The sequence below is a fragment of the Mercenaria mercenaria genome, chromosome 8, assembly GCF_021730395.1.
Source record: "Mercenaria mercenaria strain notata chromosome 8, MADL_Memer_1, whole genome shotgun sequence".
Classification (NCBI taxonomy): Eukaryota; Metazoa; Mollusca; class Bivalvia; order Venerida; family Veneridae; genus Mercenaria; species Mercenaria mercenaria.
Genome location: NC_069368.1, coordinates 35,526,972 through 35,548,709, shown reverse-complemented (window position 1 = coordinate 35,548,709; position 21,738 = coordinate 35,526,972). Strand labels below are relative to the sequence as shown.

Below are 21,738 nucleotides of genomic sequence, written 5' to 3'. Positions count from 1 at the left end.
TATTGTCCCATGATTTTCTAAGTCTAAAAAGGGGCATCATTCTTGCAAAAAGCAGGATAGAGTTATGTTTCTTGATGTTCAGTGTCCACTTATGATGGTGAAAAACTGTTGCAAGTTTTAAAGCAATAGCTTTGATAGTTTATGAGAAAAGTTGACTTAAACATAATACTCAACCAAGAAAATGATTTTCTAAGTCCAAAAGGGGCAATAATTATTGCAAAAAGCAGGATGGAGTTATGTTGCTTGTTGTACAGGGTCAGCTTATGATGGTGACAAGTGTTGCAAGTTTCAAAGCAATAGCTTTGATAGTTTAAGAGAAAAAGTTGACCTAAACATAAAACTTAACCAAGAAATCTGATATTTTCTAAGTCCAAAAGGGGCCATAAATCTTGCAAAAAGCAGGATGGAGTTATGTTTCTTGCTGTACAGGGTCTGCTTATGATGGTGAACAAGTATTCCAAGTTTCAAAGCAATAGCTTTGATAGTTTAGGAGAAAAGTTGACCTAAACATAAAACTTAACCAAGAAATCTGATATTTTCTAAGTACAAAAGGGGCCATAAATCTTGCAAAAATCAAAATGGAGTTATGTTTCTTGCTATACAGAGTCAGCTTATGATGGTGAACAAGTATTCCAAGTTTCAAAGCAATAGCTTTGATAGTTTAGGAGAAAAGCTGACCTAAACATAAAACTTAACCAGGCAACGCCGACGCCGACGCCGACAACCGCTCAAGTGATGACAATAACTCATCATTTTTTTTCAAAAAATCAGATGAGCTAAAAATAATCTCACCTTTCCGTATGAAAACTGGTATGAGCCATCTTGAAATCTGAGAATATCTTCACTCTGCTGTGACTCATCTCTGTCTGCAAAACCAACATCCCTTTGTCTAGATTCATCATCAGAATTCATAATTTTCCACAAAATTGCTGGCTCTTATCATAAAAATCTGAAATTTTAATTTCAAACATTAACAACAGCTGTCTGAATGACAGCCCACTTGTCTACTTGAAAATGTTTTACCCACAAAGTAAGTGTAAAGTGCAGATAAGAGTGAATCCAATACACAATTTTAAGGATTTTTTTACTTTTGAGAGTGTGAGTGTGTGCTGAGGGGTTGGGGGAGAGGTTTGCATGTGCTATTAAAGAGTAAGAAATAATACCCATGGCAAACACAAGCAACTGGCAAAGAAAGGCATGTGTAAGATGTGTGTGTGGTGATGAGATGAGGTGTGAAGGATACAAAGAAACAATAAAAGATAATGTGAGAAATGTATTTCTTAGGAGAGGGAGAGGAGGTAATGGGGGAGGGAAGGCAGAATGGTGCAATCTCAGAAACAAAATGAGATGTGGGGTATTTATAAAGATACTAAGAAACAATATGAAGTATTAGGGCTGTAACGATACATTCCGATATTCGATTAAGTCGAATACAGTTTTGTCCGAATTGTATTCATTATTCGCCATGTCCCAAACCGAATATTTACGAATATAGATAAAAACTGCATAATCCAAACTAAAATTACTTGAATGTAAATTCAAGTAATTTTAGTTTGGATCATGCAGTTTTTAAACACAAGAAATCTACCAAAAATGCTCCCATTTCATAGTGCATAAATTATTTGTTTTCTTCGTATTGCCCCACCCACAACAGTAGACAAATATTTTCACGACATTGATTCGATAAGTCATAGGGCCGATATTTGATGTTGGTTTACCTTTTACCATTAATAAAATGCTTTTCATAATTTTCTGGGTTTGAAATGTGATTGAATTCATAATCAAATTTATATAACTAATATTTGATTTCAACATGTGGGAATTCCCATTTTACAACATCCGAAAACCCTACATAAACAACATGTTGAACTGAAATAGGGGATTCTCCTGCAAAATACACATCGTCAGTTTTTGGTTGCCTCTACAGTACTCATTCTTTTGCCAAACAATTGACAGTTTAAGTCATTTGAATGCAAATCTTACATGTTGACTGTGTTTTGTTTTTTTACTTTTGAACAGTATTAGTTTACAATAACAGTACTAGTGTTTTGAGTACCCAGTAAGTACTATAAATAACTTAGTTAGCAGACTGTAATATATTGCTGGCAAAAGCCACATAATGTTCAGTGACCTTTTATTATAGAATTCATATTCATGAATAAATATTTGTATTTGTCACCCTGTATTCGTGATACGTATCATATTCGCCCCTAAGTGTATTCATTACAGCCCTACAATAAACCCCATATTTTTTACATTTTCAAATGAATACAGTATAATGAGACTGAGTATAGTATAACACCACCCCCCCACATCCCACCTGTTCCTACAGCCCTGTAATTTGAAATAAATAAGAAACATTCTGAAAATAAACGAGGAATTTTAGAATAAAATCTATTTGAGGATCGCTGTGTCACAAGTGAAACAAAAACCCAAAGTAAAAATCTTTGTATTGATTTCTCATTCATCACATTTCATGTTACACACATAGATATAACTTACTATCGTACGTTATATAACTTACTATCGTACGTTATATACCATATTTCATATGTATGTTGAAATTTCTAATAAATACAAATACCTACGACTGTGAAATTACAAAAAAAAATCTGCAGAACACGTAAAAATCTCAAAATTAAGAAATCTGCCATTTGATTATTTAATGTAACTATATTTCATGATTTGTTTAAATTATTATAGATCTATATATACATAAATGATAACAACCGCGAAATATATTTCTAAAAATAGACTTCAGCTTCCATACCTTTCCGCCATTCTCCGTACAAAACCGAGTGTTCCCGAAGATGGATGTACGGTACGGGGATTAGGAACAACCGTTTAATGTGCACAGATGCTTGAAGATTACAAACATAACTATTTTCTTAGTTTTGCTGAAGTAATTGTTGCCATCAGCTGTAAAACGTTTAGGGCGGCCCGCATTTCAGACTGATTCGGGATACCCAAGCAGACTGTACCATCTCCCAGTAAGGCTACTGTACCATAATAGACCATTTCACGGCAAGCGTCTAAGTATTGGAAAAGTCTTGATCGGTAGACGCATTCTAAGCGAGAATTCTCGAGACGCAACGAGATTTGAAAAACTGGGGCCTCTTCAGTTATTTATCGATTTTTGCAACAAAGTTTCCTGATAAAAGGTTTTTCACTTCAGTGGTTTATTGATTCGGCTGATATTGACATAGGAAAACTGAAGTCCTATCTGACTGTTTAGAGTAAAAATATGGTTAAGATTTTGTCAGCATTTGACCGTATTCATATCGAATCCACCGTTTTTATCAGTATGTGTATTTCTTTTTTATCAAATTTGAATAACGTGAAAATTGTGCAAAAATTTAGAACCCGTGTCACCACTAAGAGTCTGTTTTAAAGAAGCACTAACAAAAAGAAAAAAACGGCAAAAAAAAAAAAAAACGACAATGGACTTTCGCGTTTAAACAATTACATGCTCACTTCATTTTCTTATTTTAATCATTATATTTGACTGCTTTTTGTTTCATACATAAAATAATACAAGCATATCATTTTAACACATAACAAAATGAAACAACAACAACAACAAAAAAAAAAAAAAAAAAAAAACAGTTGGGGTAGGCTACAAGTTATTTCAAATGATCGGTATATAAGTCCTTCCCACAATTTAACATTCATCTTTTTAAATGAACATTTTAAACCATTGTTAACAAATACGTGCAATTCAGATTTTAAAATAATTTCAGTTTTGAAACATCAAATACAAATGACTCTTAAAAATAGTCTTTGTCTAATTCATCCAGTCAAAAATTACCCCCGCTCGGAACGAATTACACACTAGTTGGATCGTTCGCCCGTCAATCGAGCGATCACATGTTTGGTGTCTGGTACGGCCACTCTATCCGTAAGTATTATTTATCAATGAGACAAGTTTAAGTTACTGTGGAAATAGTATAGTGCTTGCAAAAAATTAATAAATAATATGTTGAAGAAAACGGGTGTATAACCCTAAACAAACAATATTTATTCCCTTATAAGTTGGTCGAGATATGCACAATCAAAACGACATGAAGTTAATGTCAGACGTAAGAATTTACGGACATGAAATAAATAGATTATTGTACTTATCCATTTGATGTCCATTATTTGTGTTGGGTTTACGCCGTTTCTCAACAACCTTGTCACGGCGGTTTGCTTACACAACCTGTTTTATACTTTCTAACCAGTAGGCACTCTCCGTAAGAAATTTACATCTTCCCCACTTCATGCAGTGCTGTATGAAGTCGGGCCCGTACTAACATCTCCAGATTCCGGAGAAAACCGCATTTAGTTATTTCTGAAACAGCTGAAACGGGCTTAAACTTTATACGAAAAAAAAAAAACAAAAACAAAAAAAGAAAAACACTATCTAATAACGCTACAAGCCGTAAAATAAAGGCTGCAAATAAATTAATAAATTCCACAAACAGACGAACTTGGTTGGAAAATGCGGGAAAAGACATGTTTAAAGTTCCTTAAACTTCTTAGCACTGTAGCATGAAAATAAACCCGGTAGTCAAGGAGTTTTGTTATCTTATTCTATTCAAAAACATTCCGGGATCATTTTCAGAAAATTTCTAAAAATCTATAGTGGAGAGAAACGGGCGGAGCAGTAAAATGTTTAATAAAAAGTATCATTTTTTCATTACGCTTTTTTGTGTGTGTAACATGCATTCAGGCATACAAGTGTGACAATAAAAATCAGAAAGAAATCGGAGAATTGTTAACAAAATTGAAGTACGCTTAAAATGCAATTTATGTTTGTTGTTTTTATTTTTCCCTAAATCTCGCGTGAAAAGGATTGTAGGGGAAAACTGAAGACAATACAGCAAAAACAAAGTCGGAGACGTCGCATTTTATCTCTAATTTTACAGTAAAATAAATTTGTATTATGAGTTAAGTTTTTTTTTACACATTACTTAGTCATTCCGTTCGAAAATAATAATTTCGTAGAAAGATTTTGGCATAGTCTTTGCATAAAGTAAGAATTCCTTCGGCGAATAGTCGGAGTACATATTTAAAAATTACATTACCGTATCTAGGTTTCAACGGTCCTGTTATAATAAATGAAATAAATTTCTTTTTGATTGAAATGGGCACCGGAAACTAAATTAATCGCTGTAAAAACAGCAACATCAAAACTATTTAGGCTAAAACGTGATTTTTCAACGCCATTTGCGTAAAAAGTGTGCATTTGACCTTTTCAATAATTGTACATCGGGTGATGATTGCTTATTATTATTATGTGACTTAGGCGATGCAGATTTCTCACTATCAGTAGACTCCAAACGCTCTAAACGTTTGGCAAAGGATTGAACAGTCAATTGCAATTCTTCATTACGCGCCTCCAGACGTTTTTTGTAGGATACTAATTTATTAATTTCTTTTGCCCTTTCTTGGTTCTTTAACAACAACACTTTCACTTCATCTTCTTTTTTCTTTAATTTTATCTCTCTATCTCTCAGGTCAGAAAGTTTGGTGTTACATTCACAATTACTTCTTGAAGATGAAGCTGAAGATTTCACATTGTGTTCAATTACATTATTTAAAGTTCTATCAGACAATATACTTGACACTACAGTCACACCTGTTTGGGTTTGAGTCGCATCCTTAACATTTATTAATTTCTTTTGCCCTTTCTTGGTTCTTTAACAACAACACTTTCACTTCATCTTCTTTTTTCTTTAATTTTATCTCTCTATCTCTCAGGTCAGAAAGTTTGGTGTTACATTCACAATTACTTCTTGAAGATGAAGCTGAAGATTTCACATTGTGTTCAATTACATTATTTAAAGTTCTATCAGACAATATACTTGACACTACAGTCACACCTGTTTGGGTTTGAGTCGCATCAACATTAGTCAAGGAATTTGAATTTGAAATTGACAGAATATTTTCCTGTGGTTTAGTTGCAACCTTGTCTACAGCACACGAAGACTGCTGGCTCACTGACTGTTCAATATCAACCTCATCCTGGAGAATTTCCAGTGCCAAAGTACACTCTGTTTCACTAGTGATTTGGGGTATTTTAATACTATTAGTTTTAGTTTTTGGTAATTTTTTCACTGCATCACGTGAATTAATACTATTAGAAAATTTATCAGAAGAGACATTGCTCGATATTGTACCGGGAGGATGTTGTCTCACACAGAACTTACAACAGTATGTATTTGACCCAGATTTTTCTACTTCATCAATCTCAGTCTTGTTCAACCCTTCACACCGGTAATGTATCCAGTGTGCGCCCTCTGTACATAGCAAACTTCTGGTTTTACATGATTTTTTACACCCCGGACACACTACATTAAATTCCGAGTCACCAGATGCGCCATCATGCTGAGTACGCGTACTGTATATTGCGCTGTCCTTCATATGTAACCCAGTAGACGCGATTGTCTCTCCATTCTTATCAAACCCATTTTTTCCCCGGCTGTTAAGGATAAAATCAGACAAAGCCCGCACAAGCTGTTCCTTCAAAGCACCCATGTCTACATCATTACTAACACAAAAAAATTCCATTATTTCATGAATATGAGGCATATCGCATTCAAGGAATGTCATTTTATTTTTACCATTTAACAGAAGTTTACTAGTTGTATGATATACATTCAATGTGTAGGATTCACCGCTGCTGTAGCTCACCCTATGTGTTTGCTTTGTAAGATTTTTACCTGAGCTGTCAAAAGTATCTGTAGTTACCACTGATCCAACACTACTTTGAAATTTACCGAAATACTGAGATAATGCGATTTTTATAAGCTCAAAAGTTACTGCATCAGTAGTAAAAACTATATTATCCCTGCTATATGAATATTCCACAGCATGGACTCGTTTAGCCGCCTTGAGTTTCTTCCGAAGGAGCTTGTCAAGATTCAGATCGTAATCATCCCTCACAACCATCCTGCCTACATTTACTTCATCAGTTCGGTTCAATTTGACAGATTGAAGAGCCATCCTCCGACTACCGCACCACGCAGCCAGCCCCAACGTACCAAACACCACCGGAAGTTCGGAGGTTAAAATCTAAAAATTCTTCAAGTCCATAAAAAGCATAGAAAAGCGGCATAAAATACAATAGTTCCTCAATCACGCATTTCAATGTTTAAAATTTATGTTAAAACTTGTAAAAGGTCTCACATAACCACACAGTCTGACTCGAAATTCAATAAAACTCAATCTTAAAATGTAACCATTCAATATGGCTGCCGCGCTCCGCCAACAAAGGAAATTAATTTCACCAGTTTTTCTACTAAAAAACAGCCGGGAATAGATACACAATCTCCTCACACCGGTTCTTGATAATTATTACTATTGTTTCAACCGATACTCTTACCACCACAATAAAACATAAACGTTAAAAAGTTATTAAAAATTTAAGAGCGATAAAATTCACGTCCTTTCACCAACACCAACACCACGTGACCCATTATTAGACTACTGATGATGAATAACAAATATTGGACAAAGAGCAGAAATTTAACCTTCAAGGGAATGTGCAAATGTAACTGTTAAACAAGATTACAGATCAAAATGTATCGCAAAATCATAGAAAATGCATAATGTATTTTCTCAAATTCTGTGAGACAGGTCCAGACTGGAATCAACAAGGGCCCGAAAATTTACTTATTTTGTAACTTATGACCTGCGCGTTAAATGACACTTGCAAATTACAGAACAATAGCAAGTATACGTACTTTCAGAATCACGGATGTTTAGGAATATTGTTGCTTAATAATCGTATAAACTACCGAATAAACACATTACTTAGTTCAAAAGTTTGCTGTTAGCCGCCATACTGTTTATATTGATACTTCCGGTTTTACGGAAAATCATTTTGACTTGATTTTGATTGGTCAAGCCGGTTTTAGTACGGTTTCAGGATACTAATAAATAGACGGTTGCGTTGCGAAGATTGAATAACACTAAATCATGTGCTTTTTATTTCAAATTCGGTTCCTTCTTTATTTCATATAAACAATAAAATATTGAGACCTCATTTTTAGCACTTTAGAGCATTTCAATGATATGAAAACCATATATCATTTAGTATGACATGTCTTCTTATCAAAAATAGAAAAATATTGACATATTATGTTACATATTAGAAATATAATCTGTTCTGAGAAACATGCTCCCATGAAAATAGCCGTTTAGCAATTTCGCGTATGTAGACATTTCCTCAAAGAATAAAACTTATTCCTGGAAATTCACGATTAAAATGGTATAGATCTTTCCTTAATACAATCAAAGAAGTATAAAATAAAAAAAATATTTTTATAGCTCTAAAGTAAACCCTGGGAGAGAACATAGCAAGGTCCCTACTGGGGCTCGAACCCCGGACCTCGAGATCTCTAGGCGGACACTCAACCACGTCGCTAAAGGGTTAACCCTACAGCAAGGCTGTTGGAAGTGGCCTATATACCAACTCTCACTACACTTCTCCCCCTTTACTTTTCAGAGCTTACCAGCTCTCCAGAATGACACTCCATGTCCACCGCATGAGTCCGTCAAACACTTCTGACACCATTAAAGTAAACCCTGGGAGAGAACATACCAAGGTCCCTACTGGGGCTCGAACCCCGGACCTCGAGATCTGTAGGCGGACACTCAACCACGTCGCTAAAGGGTTAACCCGACAGCATGGCTGTTGGAAGTGGCCTATAAACCTACTCTCACTACAGCTCTTTGATACATTAAGCCAAAAATATAACTGTCACATCCTCATATGACTCATTATACAAGATTTCATCAACAGCATGGCAGGGCCGTCGCAGGCTTCGAAAAAAGTGTTTACGCCATTGGACGCGAGTGCAGAAGGCAGGAGAGAGGGGAGAATAGGAGATGGGAATTTCACTGTCTTAAAGGGGGTTCGGGGGATCTCCCCCGAGAAAATTTTAAGAATTGGGATGCCAGTAAGTGCGTTTTTCTCGCATCTTGAAAGCATAATTTCATAATATTGTTCAAGCGGATAACTATCCAGCATTTGACCAATTTCAGCAGACTGCTAAAAATATTGATGTATTTCAGTTTCTGAGTGTCAGCTAAAACATAGAAAACAAGTATTTTGACCCCTCTGTTAGTCTCATCAGGCGGTGGCATCAAACTTAATGCAATGATTAAGCCTTCTCTTCTTTTCTTGTTTTTTTTTAATATAAAATACAATTAAAGACATAGTATTCAATGCTTACATAAACCTGACATCATCGTAACTAGTTGTAAGTAAGCTTTCGGTTAGTTTTGTTTTATTGCGCCACGAAAAACACAATTGTTTCCATTTTTTTAAACATATGATATGTTCCTTTTTTATTTAAACAATAATTATAGCTTGTAAAAGAAATCGTCCTTTAAATCATACCGGAATGAACATCCATCAGATAATCGTTTAAATATGATTAATCCAATCAAGCAGGGTCGATGATAACTTTTGACCTTCAAGCGTGACTTTGACCTTTCATCTAGGGGTCCGTGTATTGCGCATTGTGCATTTATTTCAACTAATATTAAACTCCCTTTATGGATAACAGAGTTATGGACCAAACAGAGAAAAAAAAACTATTGACATTCGACCTCGACTGTGACCTTGACCTTTGAGTTAGAGATAAGGCTGTTGTCTCATTATAGAAAACAATTGCGCCAAGTAATACTAATTTCCCCCACAGGGGAAAAAACCTACTGACCAAGAGCATTGATCTCAAAGTGTGACCTTTACCTTTTAGATAGCTAGGGGTCTTGGTTTTGCGAATGACACGTTGTATTATTTATAAGATACATTTGTGCCAAGTATTATTAAAATCCCTTAACGGGTTGTGGAGTTACAGACCGGACAGGAAAAAATCCCTGTTGAATTTGATCCCCAAGTGTGATCTTAACCTTTAAGCTAGGGTTCTAGGTGTTGCTCATGACACGTCGTCTGATTATGGGAAACATTGTAAAATTCTTAAACAATCTCAGTGGAACTCACTCCCATCTACACGTCAGATGATATTTCACTAAAAAAGACAAGTTAGTATTTTGCCTACTATTTTGAAAATCTATGAAAAAAAAAATGAATGAAGCTATATTCCAAAACGCAGCCTCTCCCCAAAGCGAAACCCACAGCAAGTGGATGTGCACACGACTAGCACACATAAGCAAACAAACACACAGACAAAAATAAACCAAGCACACAAGGACAAAACGAAGAAACACTGTTGGATACCACATTGCAAAACCACCACTGGCGAGCTTAAACAAGTTTATGGTGAGCACTTTGCCTCACTCTTATTCTCTTCCATGTTCCAAGGTCACAGGGCAGTGTAAATAAAAGTAATCCCACTTAGGTAAATCCCTATCGCACGTAACAGCAACAGAATGCATAACATTTAAAACAAAAAAATGTTCTTGTAGGTTTATACAAAAGGAAAGAATTGACCAATTAATGAAAAAATTAATAAAATCTCCCACCCATATCTATATGCATTTTGGTCATCATATGGATGTCAAGCAACTTTACTCAGACTGGAACAATGCTTAACATGAAAACAGAAATGTATGGCCTATTCTTACGGACCTCAATGGCTTTTATTGCTTTCCTTAAATAAACCAAGAGTTATTAGGTCAATAAAAGAAATGCAAGTCAGTTAATGGTATAAACTGTCTTTCAAACATCTCCCAAAGAGTTAAATGTAACACTTATTATGCAAATGACTTGCTACAAATTATGAAGGGCATCAAGGCTCAAAACATTGGCGTCTGGTTTATAATTTAACATATTCACAAATTATTGCTTGTGTGCTTAGATCTTGTGGCTGTTTTAAGGATAGTGGATGCATATGCCTGGTCAGTTTGAGTGTTGTTTATATGTAGATTGGAGACTGATTGCTACAAGGCTATGTCAGATTTTGAAGAACGTAATGAGTCTAATCTCCGCCTGCCAAGACCTTCCTGCATGACCGTATCACTCGAGAGAGGTGATTATTATTCCTAAAAATTGAATTTCACGTCCCGGATCATCTCTAACTTGTAATCATATGTCTTGGTTTAAGAGCTCCAGATTAGAGAAACATATTCCAGCTTGGGCGGACTAAGGATATGTATACTAGAAGCTAGTTCCTTTACTTATTCTTGTTTGGTGGTTATGTTTCGCGTTATGAATCCAAGAATGTAATAAGCATTTTATATATATATATATAAATGTCATATTTTAGGTCTGAAAAGAGATCTAGCCACAGATATTTAGCACACGGGACATTTTATGTTTATAACACGGCTACCAAAGGTTTTGAAATATCCTTATCTATATCTCATAATTTGTTGTTGTTGTTTTTTTTATAATGTTAGGCTTGATTAATAAAGCAAAATGTTTTATTGAATCCTTTGGTTTTGATCTCTAGTTATGGCTCTGATTGCAAATCATTAAATTGTTTATTATAGTGGTATTTGGGTACACAAATTGCAAAAAGAAAACAAATGTATCAAAGGACACCCGGTCCATTAAACCTAAAAGTCGCCTTAGAAACGCACTGCGCTGTGTAAAATGAAAAACATATAAATATGTTATACTTCACCATGTGCTTTATATTTTAATTTGAGTTTTGATGAAAATATGTTCTTTTATCAACCTGATCATATTACTTTCATCCCGTGCCGGTGATCAGAACTATGTTGTCAGCTCTGCAACTTCATTTGCAATCTATTTAATCTATTGTCAATTCTAACAGCTGGTTGGTCTGTTTAAACGGAAGTCCCCGGTCTGTTATGACTTATATCTTAATAACTGATTTCTTAAGAGTAATATTGCAATGGAAGGCGAAGACATGGATGGTATTTCTTAATGTCTTAATTTTCTTTCTTTCAAATAGCTTAAAAATTAAACATATTCTGTGTATTTTACAACAGTCAGGTGTGATTACACACTTGATCGACCCTTTGATCGGAAACACATTGAACACATTCCCTTCAATTACAAAGTCTCCAAAGATTGATATTATGAATGTAAGAAAGCCGAAAATTACTTTATCAGCAAAAAATGTGTAGGTCGGGACCAAAACGAGTAAACTCGTTACATAAGTATGTTATGTAGAATGGCTTCGTTGCAGGGTTGGCCGCGAGTGTACCTCGTAAGATGTTTGGATTTCCGTAATTTGCTGTTTTAGAGGAATAAATACAGAATGATCTGTCACAATTATAAATGTTTTTATGCATATGTGTATATATATTTTCAGTTTTTTATGTATCGAAGATGAGGCTGTTCTTGAATTTGGTGTTAGCAGTTTTAATCTTTGTAATACCGTTTGTTGCAACGGTAGTGACCGGAAAAGATTTCATTGTTGTTTGCTCGTCTTGGATTTAGTATAGGAATTAAACATTCAAAAACTTTTTGACGGAACATAATTTCAACACTAATAACGCCATCGGCCTTATAGTGACACTCAATTAGATGATGTTACAGATGCGATATGTAAAGAAACACGTACAATGTGGAGACCGCTTGTGACAGGCTTGGAGGAATGAGGTTTTGAGATTTTTGAAAGAGGAAGACCGAGCCGGAATAGAAATCTGGAAGGCACGCCGTCTCCAACAGACTCGCTGTAATGTCCTTATTGTTCTTGGCACATTGATGGGTACGACGAGTTAAAACCATCATGTATTGAGGATATAGTATGCGGATAATGTGGTCCTCTAACAAAACAAACTATTATTTTGCTACTTAAGACAAATTGTGCGTATAGAATTCTGCGATCAGATTTTGGAATTAGAATTTTACAGCCACTGTTTAGATACTATGAACAGATTTAAAGGCAGGTTTTGAAGAGTTTCATGTACGGAAAAAGTACGAGAAGCCAACGTATAAAGCATGGTAGGGAGTTCTTAGACGCCATGGTATCCATTGTTGTACTAATATTGAACATTATATATATCTTTTTTTCTGATAGTACAAAGTCTAGCTTAGGCAGTTTTCTGCTCATTTTTTTCCTTTTCAATTTTGGCACTATACTGTTTATAAGCAAAAGGTAATTAACGTCAAGTGGTATGATAAACATGTGTATATTAAATGAAACAGGACTGAAACTAATCTTTTTCATCTTTGATAATACTGAAGTAAAGTTATAAATTTATATGCTGATCATTTAATATTATAGCAATTTTGTGCGGTCAAAATCGATACTTAAATATGTGCCGTATTTACCGCACTCGTACCTATCTATGCAGTTCAAATGAAGCTTAGACCAAGTAGACAGAAGCAAGTTTGTGTTCTTAAATTTGTTCCCCTTTCCGGACTTCCTTATACTCTTATATCGAGTGTTTCCCGGGGAGGCAGGTATCATACCATATTGATACCAGTGTAGTTTTTGCAGATGTTTACTTTTCTTTCCAATAATTAGAAGACATTTTCTATAAACCACTGGTCAAGAAACTTCTGTAACATCACAGTATGATTACCAATCTATCTATCATGCAGTTATTTAAAGTTATAATCCTGCAGCGAATTTTAATTAAATTGTAAGTCCAACTCTAAGATATCCCATGCCGTTGAGGCCGGGTTGTAGGTAGATAAGATGTTTTAACATATTTTTTTTTTTATTTCTAAAATAAACTTTTCCGAGAAACATACATTTAGGATCATATATATTTTTTCATATAAATATATAATAACATAATGTTTAGTCACAAACAGGTCTATTTATTTCTTTTTCTCTTTGACCTTAACATAATTGAAGTGGTAGACACATTACAATTTAAAAATATTGGTTTCATGAATGTTTATGATAAAATATATTTGGTAGGTGTATTTTTTCCGGTAGGTATCGGGTGAGTAAACATTTAGGTGCAGCAGTTTCCACGTTAGATTTTGTTAATATTTTGTTAAATGATACTCGTTTATTACTTTATTCAACTCGTTTAATAAATTCAATATGAAAAGGCACTCATGCAATATCCTCTATTTAACTGTTTTTCTTTTAGCATTTCTTTTATTATTTCTTTATTTCATCTACTGGCGCCAGTTACGGTACTTGCATACAAGGGTATTTACTCTAAAAGTCATAGTAGGCCCTTAAAATTGAATCAGTAGGATAGCTCTACTTATTCTTCAAATAGTCGAGCTAATAAATCATCCTTTGTTAACTTGTCTTATGAACTGCTAGCTTGCAAATATGAAACCTCACTGAAACTGAAACGATTCGGCTATTGAAATGTTTTGTGGCGACTTTCCTTGTACATTGGAATGGTATCATTCTAGTAACTCTTACACAGTACAGAGTGACCCGAATAGAGACCAAATTGTTTTAAAGTTCCCCGTAAGATACTGAAATCGGCTTAAACAAGAAAAAATCGGCAATAAAAGGTTCTTGCACTTGTGCTTTGCAGTCGTAAGTAAGAAGCACTGGCTATCATAAATTTGGTCGAACTTGTACTGTTCTTTTTTTACAAAAATCGTTGGAAAAGTGGACTTGAGCAGAACTTGAACTATTTATCTCCATATAAAACGTTCAATAACATTTTACGGCGCCAGGACTCAGTGTAAATTTGCCATCCCGGCAAAAATTGTCTGTTCGACTGAATAGGTGTAATTATCACTGTAATTAAGCCGAGGGGACCACCAAATGAGTATAGGCGTTAAGCTGGTCTGCAGTTTGCAGTTTGCAGTTCGCAATTCGAATTGCAAACCGAAAACTGTTTTGCATTTGCAGTTCGAATTGCAAACCGCAAACTGTTTTGCATTTTGCAGTTCGAATTGCAAAATGGATTTTTTATATGATCCGTGATTTGCTTTCCAAGAATGATGTTAAAGACGGTTTTGAAACATTAAAATTCACCTTTAAGTCTCCTTTGCGCTTTGTAATTTGAATTGCAAACTGCAAAATGTTTTGCATTTTTCAGTTCGAATTGCAAAATGAATTTTTACTTTCGATTCACTCTATGTATTGAACTGCGATGCAGTTTCTCAGAAACATGGTATTTTTAGGGGTATTCTGCTTTAACATTTCAATCTTATTTGCACTTTGTAATTTGAACTGCAAACTGTAAAACATTTTGCAGTTCGAACTGCAAAACGAGTTTTTATTTTGCGTTTCAGTATTCAGTATTTCAATGTCCTTTTCGCTTTGTAATTTGAATTCCAAACTACAATTTTTATTTTGCGTTTCAGAATTGAAATTCATGTTTTTGTATATAATTATGTACAAACTGAAAATGAAATAAACTTTGAAACTTTTAATTTGAATAACAAACTGCAAAACATTTTATTTTCGATTCAATATATGTAATAAACTGCTTTTCAGTTTCTTAGAAAAGTGGTATTGGTTAGGATATTCCAGGATTTAAAATTTAACACTTCAGTCTTATTTGCGTTTTTACACTTCAGTCTTATTTGCGTTTTTTATGTCTCCCACCACACAGTGGTGTGGGAGACATATTGATTTACTCCAGTCTGTGTGTGTGTGTGTGTGTGTGTGTGTGTGTGTGTGTGTGTGTGTCTGTCTGTCACAAAGCTTGTCCGCACTCTAAGTCAAACATTTTTCATCCAATTTTCACCAAACTTGAACAAAATGTGTTTGACCAAAAGAGCTCGGCCATGTTCGATAACTAGCCAAATCGGTCCAGGCGTCTTGGAGTTATGGCCCTTGAATTACCAAAAATCGGCCTTTTTACTCTTGTCCGCGCTCTAATTCAAACATTTCTCATCCGATCTTCACCAAACTTGAATAAAATGTGTTTGACCATGAGACCTCGGCCAAGTTCGATAACTAGCCAAATCGGTCCATGTATTTTGGAGTTACGGCCCTTGAATTACCGGAAAATTGGCAGTTTTACTCATGTTCGCCCTCTTAGTCGAACATTTCTCTTCCGATCTTCACCAAACTTAAACAAAATGTGTTTGACCATGAGACCTCGGCCAAGTTCGATAACTAGCCAAATCGGTCCAGGCATTTTGGAGTTACGGCCCTTGAATTACCGAAAAATTGGCAGTTTTACTCATGTTCGCCCTCTAAGTCGAACATTTCTCTTCCGATCTTCACCAAATTTGAACAAAATGTGTTTGACCATGAGACCTCGGCCTGGTTTGATAACTAGCCAAATCGGTCTAGGCATTTTGGAGTTACGGCCCTTGAATTACCGAAAAATCCGCCTTTTTACTCTTGTCCACTCTCTAAATCCAACATTTCTCATTCGATCTTCACTAAACCTGAACAAAATGCGTTTGGCCATAAGACCTTAGCCAAGTTCGATAACTAGCCAAATCCACCCAAGCACTTTTGATTTATGGCCCTTGAATTACTGATTGGATCCACTCATCCAGACCATATAATTGGATCCACTCGTCTAAACCATCTAAAGAAACTAGACATTTTACATAGGGGCAGTTGTGGGAGACATGCGCTTTTCTCAAAAACATCTCTAGTTTTTTATTTGAATTGCAAACTGCAAAATATTTAGCATTTTGCAGTTCGAATTGCAAAATGATTTTTTGTTTTGCGTTTCAGAATTCAAGATTTCAATGTCAATTGCGCTTTGTAATTTGATTGCAAACTGCAAAATATTTTGCATTTTGCAGTTCGAATTGCTAAATGAATTTTCATTTTGCGTTTCAGAATTCAAGATTTTAATGTCAATTGCGCTTTGTAATTTGAATTGCAAAACGAATTTTTATTTTGCGTTTCAGAATTCAGGATTTCAGTGTCCATTTCTCTTTGTAATTTGAACTTCAAACTCTAAAATATTTTGTATTTTGTAGTTCGAATTGCAAAACGCATTTTTATTTTCGATTCAATATATGTATCGAACTACGATGAAGTTTATCAGAAACATGGTATTTTTAGGGGCTTTTCAGTCTTGAAATTTTAAAGTTTCAACCTAAGTTGCGTCTCGTAATTTGAATTGCAAACTGAAAAATATTTTGCATTTTGCAGTTCAAATTGCAAAATGAATTTGTATTTTGCGTTTCAGAGTTCAAGATTTCAATATCAATTGAGCTTTGTAATTTGAATAGCAAACTCTAAAATATTTTGCATTTTGCAGTTCAAATTGCAAAATGAATATTTGTTTTGCGTTTCAGAATTCAAGATTTCAATGTCAATTACGCATTGTCATTTGAATTGCAAACTGCAAAATATTTTGCATTTTACAGTTCGAATTGCAAAATGATTTTTTACATTAGATTCAATATATATACTGAATAGCGATGAAATTTCTCAGAAACATGGTATTGTTTGGGGCTTTTCAGGCATGAAAATTTAACGTTTCAATCTTATTTTCGCTTTGTAATTTGAATCGCAAACTGAAAAATATATCAAAATATACGCAAGATATCGCAAATAACCATCAATATCTACAATATCATACATATTTATATTTTTTTCTGATACAGACAAAAGAGATTCTGTTTCAAGTAACTGGCATTCAGTGAGGTAAATGTCAAATTTATAGTCATTCACAATACTTTAGACATCCCCCATCCCTATTGTCCTATTGGGGTTTTGCTAAAATTTGCTACATCGACTGAGATTGTTTTTCGTGAGACCTCGGACGCTTGATTCGTATCCAGACATTCTTTTTTGGTCGTACCAAGTGGGAGATTGCCGGCGCTAACCACGGTTTGATGGCGGGGATCTTGATTTCTGTTCCCTTCGTATTGAAGTGGGGGGGGGGGGGGGGGGGGGGTCAGAAATGGCATAGCTTTGTGCAACTGATTCATTTATATGGTTTCCAGCATACTGGGGTACACTGTTATTAGAAACTCTTGATGCTTGTGTTTCTGCACATAATATAGTCCCAATGTGGAAATACATTTTTCACAATTTTCCGTTCATACTTCTCTTTGCCGAGTAAACTAAACTAACCTTACCTACTGACCTTGATTGTGATCTGAGGTCAGTGCATCAGCCCATATTCTTTTCCTAGCATCGCCAAAAAGACAACTTGTTGAATCTTAACCGGAATTGGAAAAAACGCATTTGAAATTCGAACTGCAAAAAGCAAAATGGAAAATATTTCGCTGTTTGCAATTCAAATTACAAGCACAGAAATGATTTTAAAGCCTGAAAATTATTTTCTCGGAAAGCAAATCGCAGTATATATTAATTTTCTTGAATCGCAAAATTAAAATTTAGCATAAAACTGCTGTTCTTGACACGTTTCGAGGATGTTTTAACAGGAGAGTAAACGTGTTCTCGTGTCCACGTGCTATTAAAACTGTTTATGCGCGTTTTATGGTAGAATTGCGTTAACGCATGTTCATTTCGTGTTATAACATCATCAGATATCCCTCGGGATACGTTGGTACTCTCGCCCTACCGAGCTTGGGCACAAACCGATCCCTCGGGATTCTGCAGATGTTATAACAAGAAAAAAAAAACGTGCATTATCCATACATTCATTTTGAAATGCAAAGCGCAAATGAGAATGAAATGTTTAATTCAAAATTCTGAAAAGTTCAAAACATGAACATCTTTTTCGGAAAGCGAATCGCGATTAATTTATATCTTAAAGGGCAAAAAAAAAAATAAATCATTTTTCAATTTGAAAAGCAAAGCGCAAAATATTTTGCAGTTAGCAATCAAAAATACAAAGCGCAAAAGTGACTGAAAAGTTCGATTTTAAAGCCTGAAATATATTCAAATTTAAACACTGAAAAGCTCAAAACATCACAATTCATATATATAATGAATAATTAGTAAAACTTCATTTTGCCATTCGAATCGCGAATCGCAGAAAAGAAAAACGTGATTGAAATATTCAATGTTAAAGCCCGAGCTGCTCAAAATATTAACATTTTTTATGGAAAGCGAATCGCGGATTATATATATATCTCTCTCGAACTACAAAATAAAAGTTCATTTTGCAATTTGAACTGCAAAGTGCAAAAAACAAAAAAGTTTGCAGTTTGCATTTCAAATTACAAAGTGCAAATAAGATTGAAATCTTTAATAATAAGGCCTGAAAGGCAAAAAATAATAGAATATTTCTTAGAAAGAGAATCGCCTTCATATATCTTCATATATAACTTGAACCACAAAATAAAAATTCATTTTGCAATTCGAACTGTAAAATGCAAAATGTTTTTGCAGTTTGTAATTCAAATTTCAAAGTGACATTAGATAGAAATGTTAAATTTCAAAGCCTGAAAAGCAAATTACAATAACATCTTTCTCGGACAACGAATCGCTGTTTACATATACTGTGAAACGCAAATAAAAATTCATTTTGCAATTCGAACCTCAAAATGCGAAATGTTTTGCAGTTTCCAATTCATATTACAATGTGCAAATTAGATTGAAATGTTTAATTTTTAATCCTTAAAAGCCTAAAACAATAAAATCTTTCTCGGAAAGCGATTGTGGTTTATATTAGTCTTGAATAGCAAAATAAAAAATCAATTTGCATTTCGAAGTGCAAAATGCAAAATGTTTGGCAGTTTGCAATTCAAATTACAAAGTGAAAATTAAATTGAAATGTTAGATTTCAAAGCCTAAAAGAATGCGCTTCATATGTATCTTGAATCGCAAAATAAAAGTTCAATTTACAATTCGAACTGCAAAATGCAAAATGTTTTGCAGTTTGCAATTATATTACAATGTACAAATTATATTGAATTGTTAAAGTTTCAGTCCTAAAAAGCCCAAAACAATAACAGCTTTTTTGTAAGATAAGATGTGTTTTAGACTATTATAATTTTATCTAATGTATATTATAGTCTCTTGCAAATCTGTATAGATTGGCTTTGTGGTACAGTGTTAATTAAATCTTTTATGTATGTATTATATAAATGTACACAAAGATGAGACTTAAATAAAAATGTTGAACTTGAACTTGCTTTCTCGGAAAGCAATCGCGGTTCATACAAATCTTGAATTGCAAATTAAAAATTCATTTTGCAATTCGAATCGCAAACTGCAAAACACCATACGAATCGCAGTTTGCAATTCGAACTGCAAAATGCAAAATAGTTTGCGGTTTGCAATTCGAATTGCGAACTGCAAACTGCAAACTGCAGACCAACTTAACGCCTATCAAATGAGTTCGAGAGTTCGAATTATCGAAATTCGAGCGACCCGAGGTAGAACTATATAGAATAAAGAAGGAATAAATTCGGAACCGGGCGAAGAGTTCGAGCGATCCCGGGTGTTCGAAAGATCCGAGTTCGAGCCATTGAAGTTCAACTGTAGTATGGCAATTTTCCTGCCTTTAAGTTTGCTGATAAAATTTGGAAAAAAAAGAAATTGTCAGACAAGGACTTGTACACACAACTCCGAGATTGACAGCTAAACGTTTTCTCTGCGTTCGACATAATGTCAGCAAAGAAATTTATATTTTGTATTTGTTTCGCTATCTAGATTCGGTCACCGAAATTAATTCACAGTTGTATACGAAATATGCATGAGTGCCAGGTCAATACTTATGGACAATACCAGTATTTCAAAATCTAGTGTGATATATAATATTAACACAAAATTCCAACAGAAGAAAGAGTACGATAATCCATGATATTAACTTAAAATATGATGTAATTTGATATTTTATTTAAACTTCAAATAGAATGTAATTTGATATAATAGTTAAACTTCAAATAGAATGTAATTTGATATGATAGTTAAACTTCAAATAGATAGAATGTAATTTGATATAATAGTTAAACTTCAAATAGAATGTAATTCGATATGTTACCTCTCTGAATCTGAATTACTGAGTGACACACAAATAAGGAGTGTACGTATCACAAAATGAACGCATAGATATTAGTACGTAAAAATGCCTATTTGAAGTTTAAACAGCAATGGATACCATGGCGTCTGAGAATTCCCTACCGTTTTGTGACCGTATAGAAAGTCTATTTCCAGTGTTCTGTCATTCTGATAAACAGTCTGCTTAAATCACGCTCATGGAACAATAATCCCAAGTATTCTGTTTGTCAGTATCGGACCGCAGATGTTGTACGTTGCCGGATCTCTTAAATCTTTTAAACCACTATTATTAATCCACCAATGGATATCCTGGTATCGGAATTCCCCACCATACTTCAGTTCGTTATTTACCCGTTACATTTTCCTTACATTAAATTCTTCAGACCTGCCACTGAATCGTTTTCATAGCTTCTTAAAAGAGGCTAACAATAGAATTACTCGCAGAATTCTAGATGCACAATTTGTATGCCTTAAATTGTTCCATTGCTTCGAGTCATAATTGTTCCATTGCTTCGAGTTATAATTTTTCGAGTCATAATTGTTACATTGCTTCGAGTCATATTATCCATCTGCTATATCCGTTAGTGTGGTTTTAACTTACGGTACCCATAAATGTGCTAACTACAACTCGAAACTTTCATTGTGGTACTGTTTCTATTTGAGCCGATGCATATCTTATTTTCCAACTATACTGAGCGGCCCATCATTCTTAAAGACAGTTTTCCTTTCCTTATGCCATAGTTCTCTGAAATGGTCTGCATTATAAGTTATCACTTTGCTGTCATACCTAGCTTTGACTCCAAGCAGGCTGTCTCAGAATTAAACTATTAGATCAGCAAGGGAAGTTTTTACACTTTTAACTTTCTTTTATTTCTTCTTTATATTACACTTAACATGCTATTTGCTTGTATTTTACTTTCTGAACCTGAACAGAATTCACAATACATTTATACCATGTGCAGTATGGAAATTCTGTCAGGAATATAGTGATCAAGTAAATGTCTGTATAACAGCTATTTCAATAATAAGTAGAATTTTCTCG

At 34.4% G+C, this 21,738-nt stretch overlaps 1 protein-coding gene across 4 annotated transcripts in view; it reads right to left on the bottom strand.

Moving 5' to 3' along the window:
- LOC123566585 (coiled-coil domain-containing protein 171-like) overlaps positions 1-7,849 on the bottom strand; it is a 60,936-nt gene extending 53,087 nt beyond the window's left edge. The window contains exons 1-2 of one of the 4 annotated variants that reach the window (XM_053549724.1): positions 7,728-7,849; positions 793-949 (exon numbers count right to left, since the gene is read on the bottom strand). In XM_053549724.1, coding sequence (XP_053405699.1) covers positions 793-912 — 120 coding nt within the window. In that variant the 5' untranslated portion in view covers positions 913-949; positions 7,728-7,849. Of the gene's footprint in view, positions 1-792; positions 950-1,588; positions 1,651-7,727 lie in introns of those variants that run through there. The other 3 variants (XM_053549725.1, XM_053549726.1, XM_053549723.1) reach the window with 3 other exon arrangements.
- Between the last annotated feature and the right edge of the window lie 13,889 nt (positions 7,850-21,738).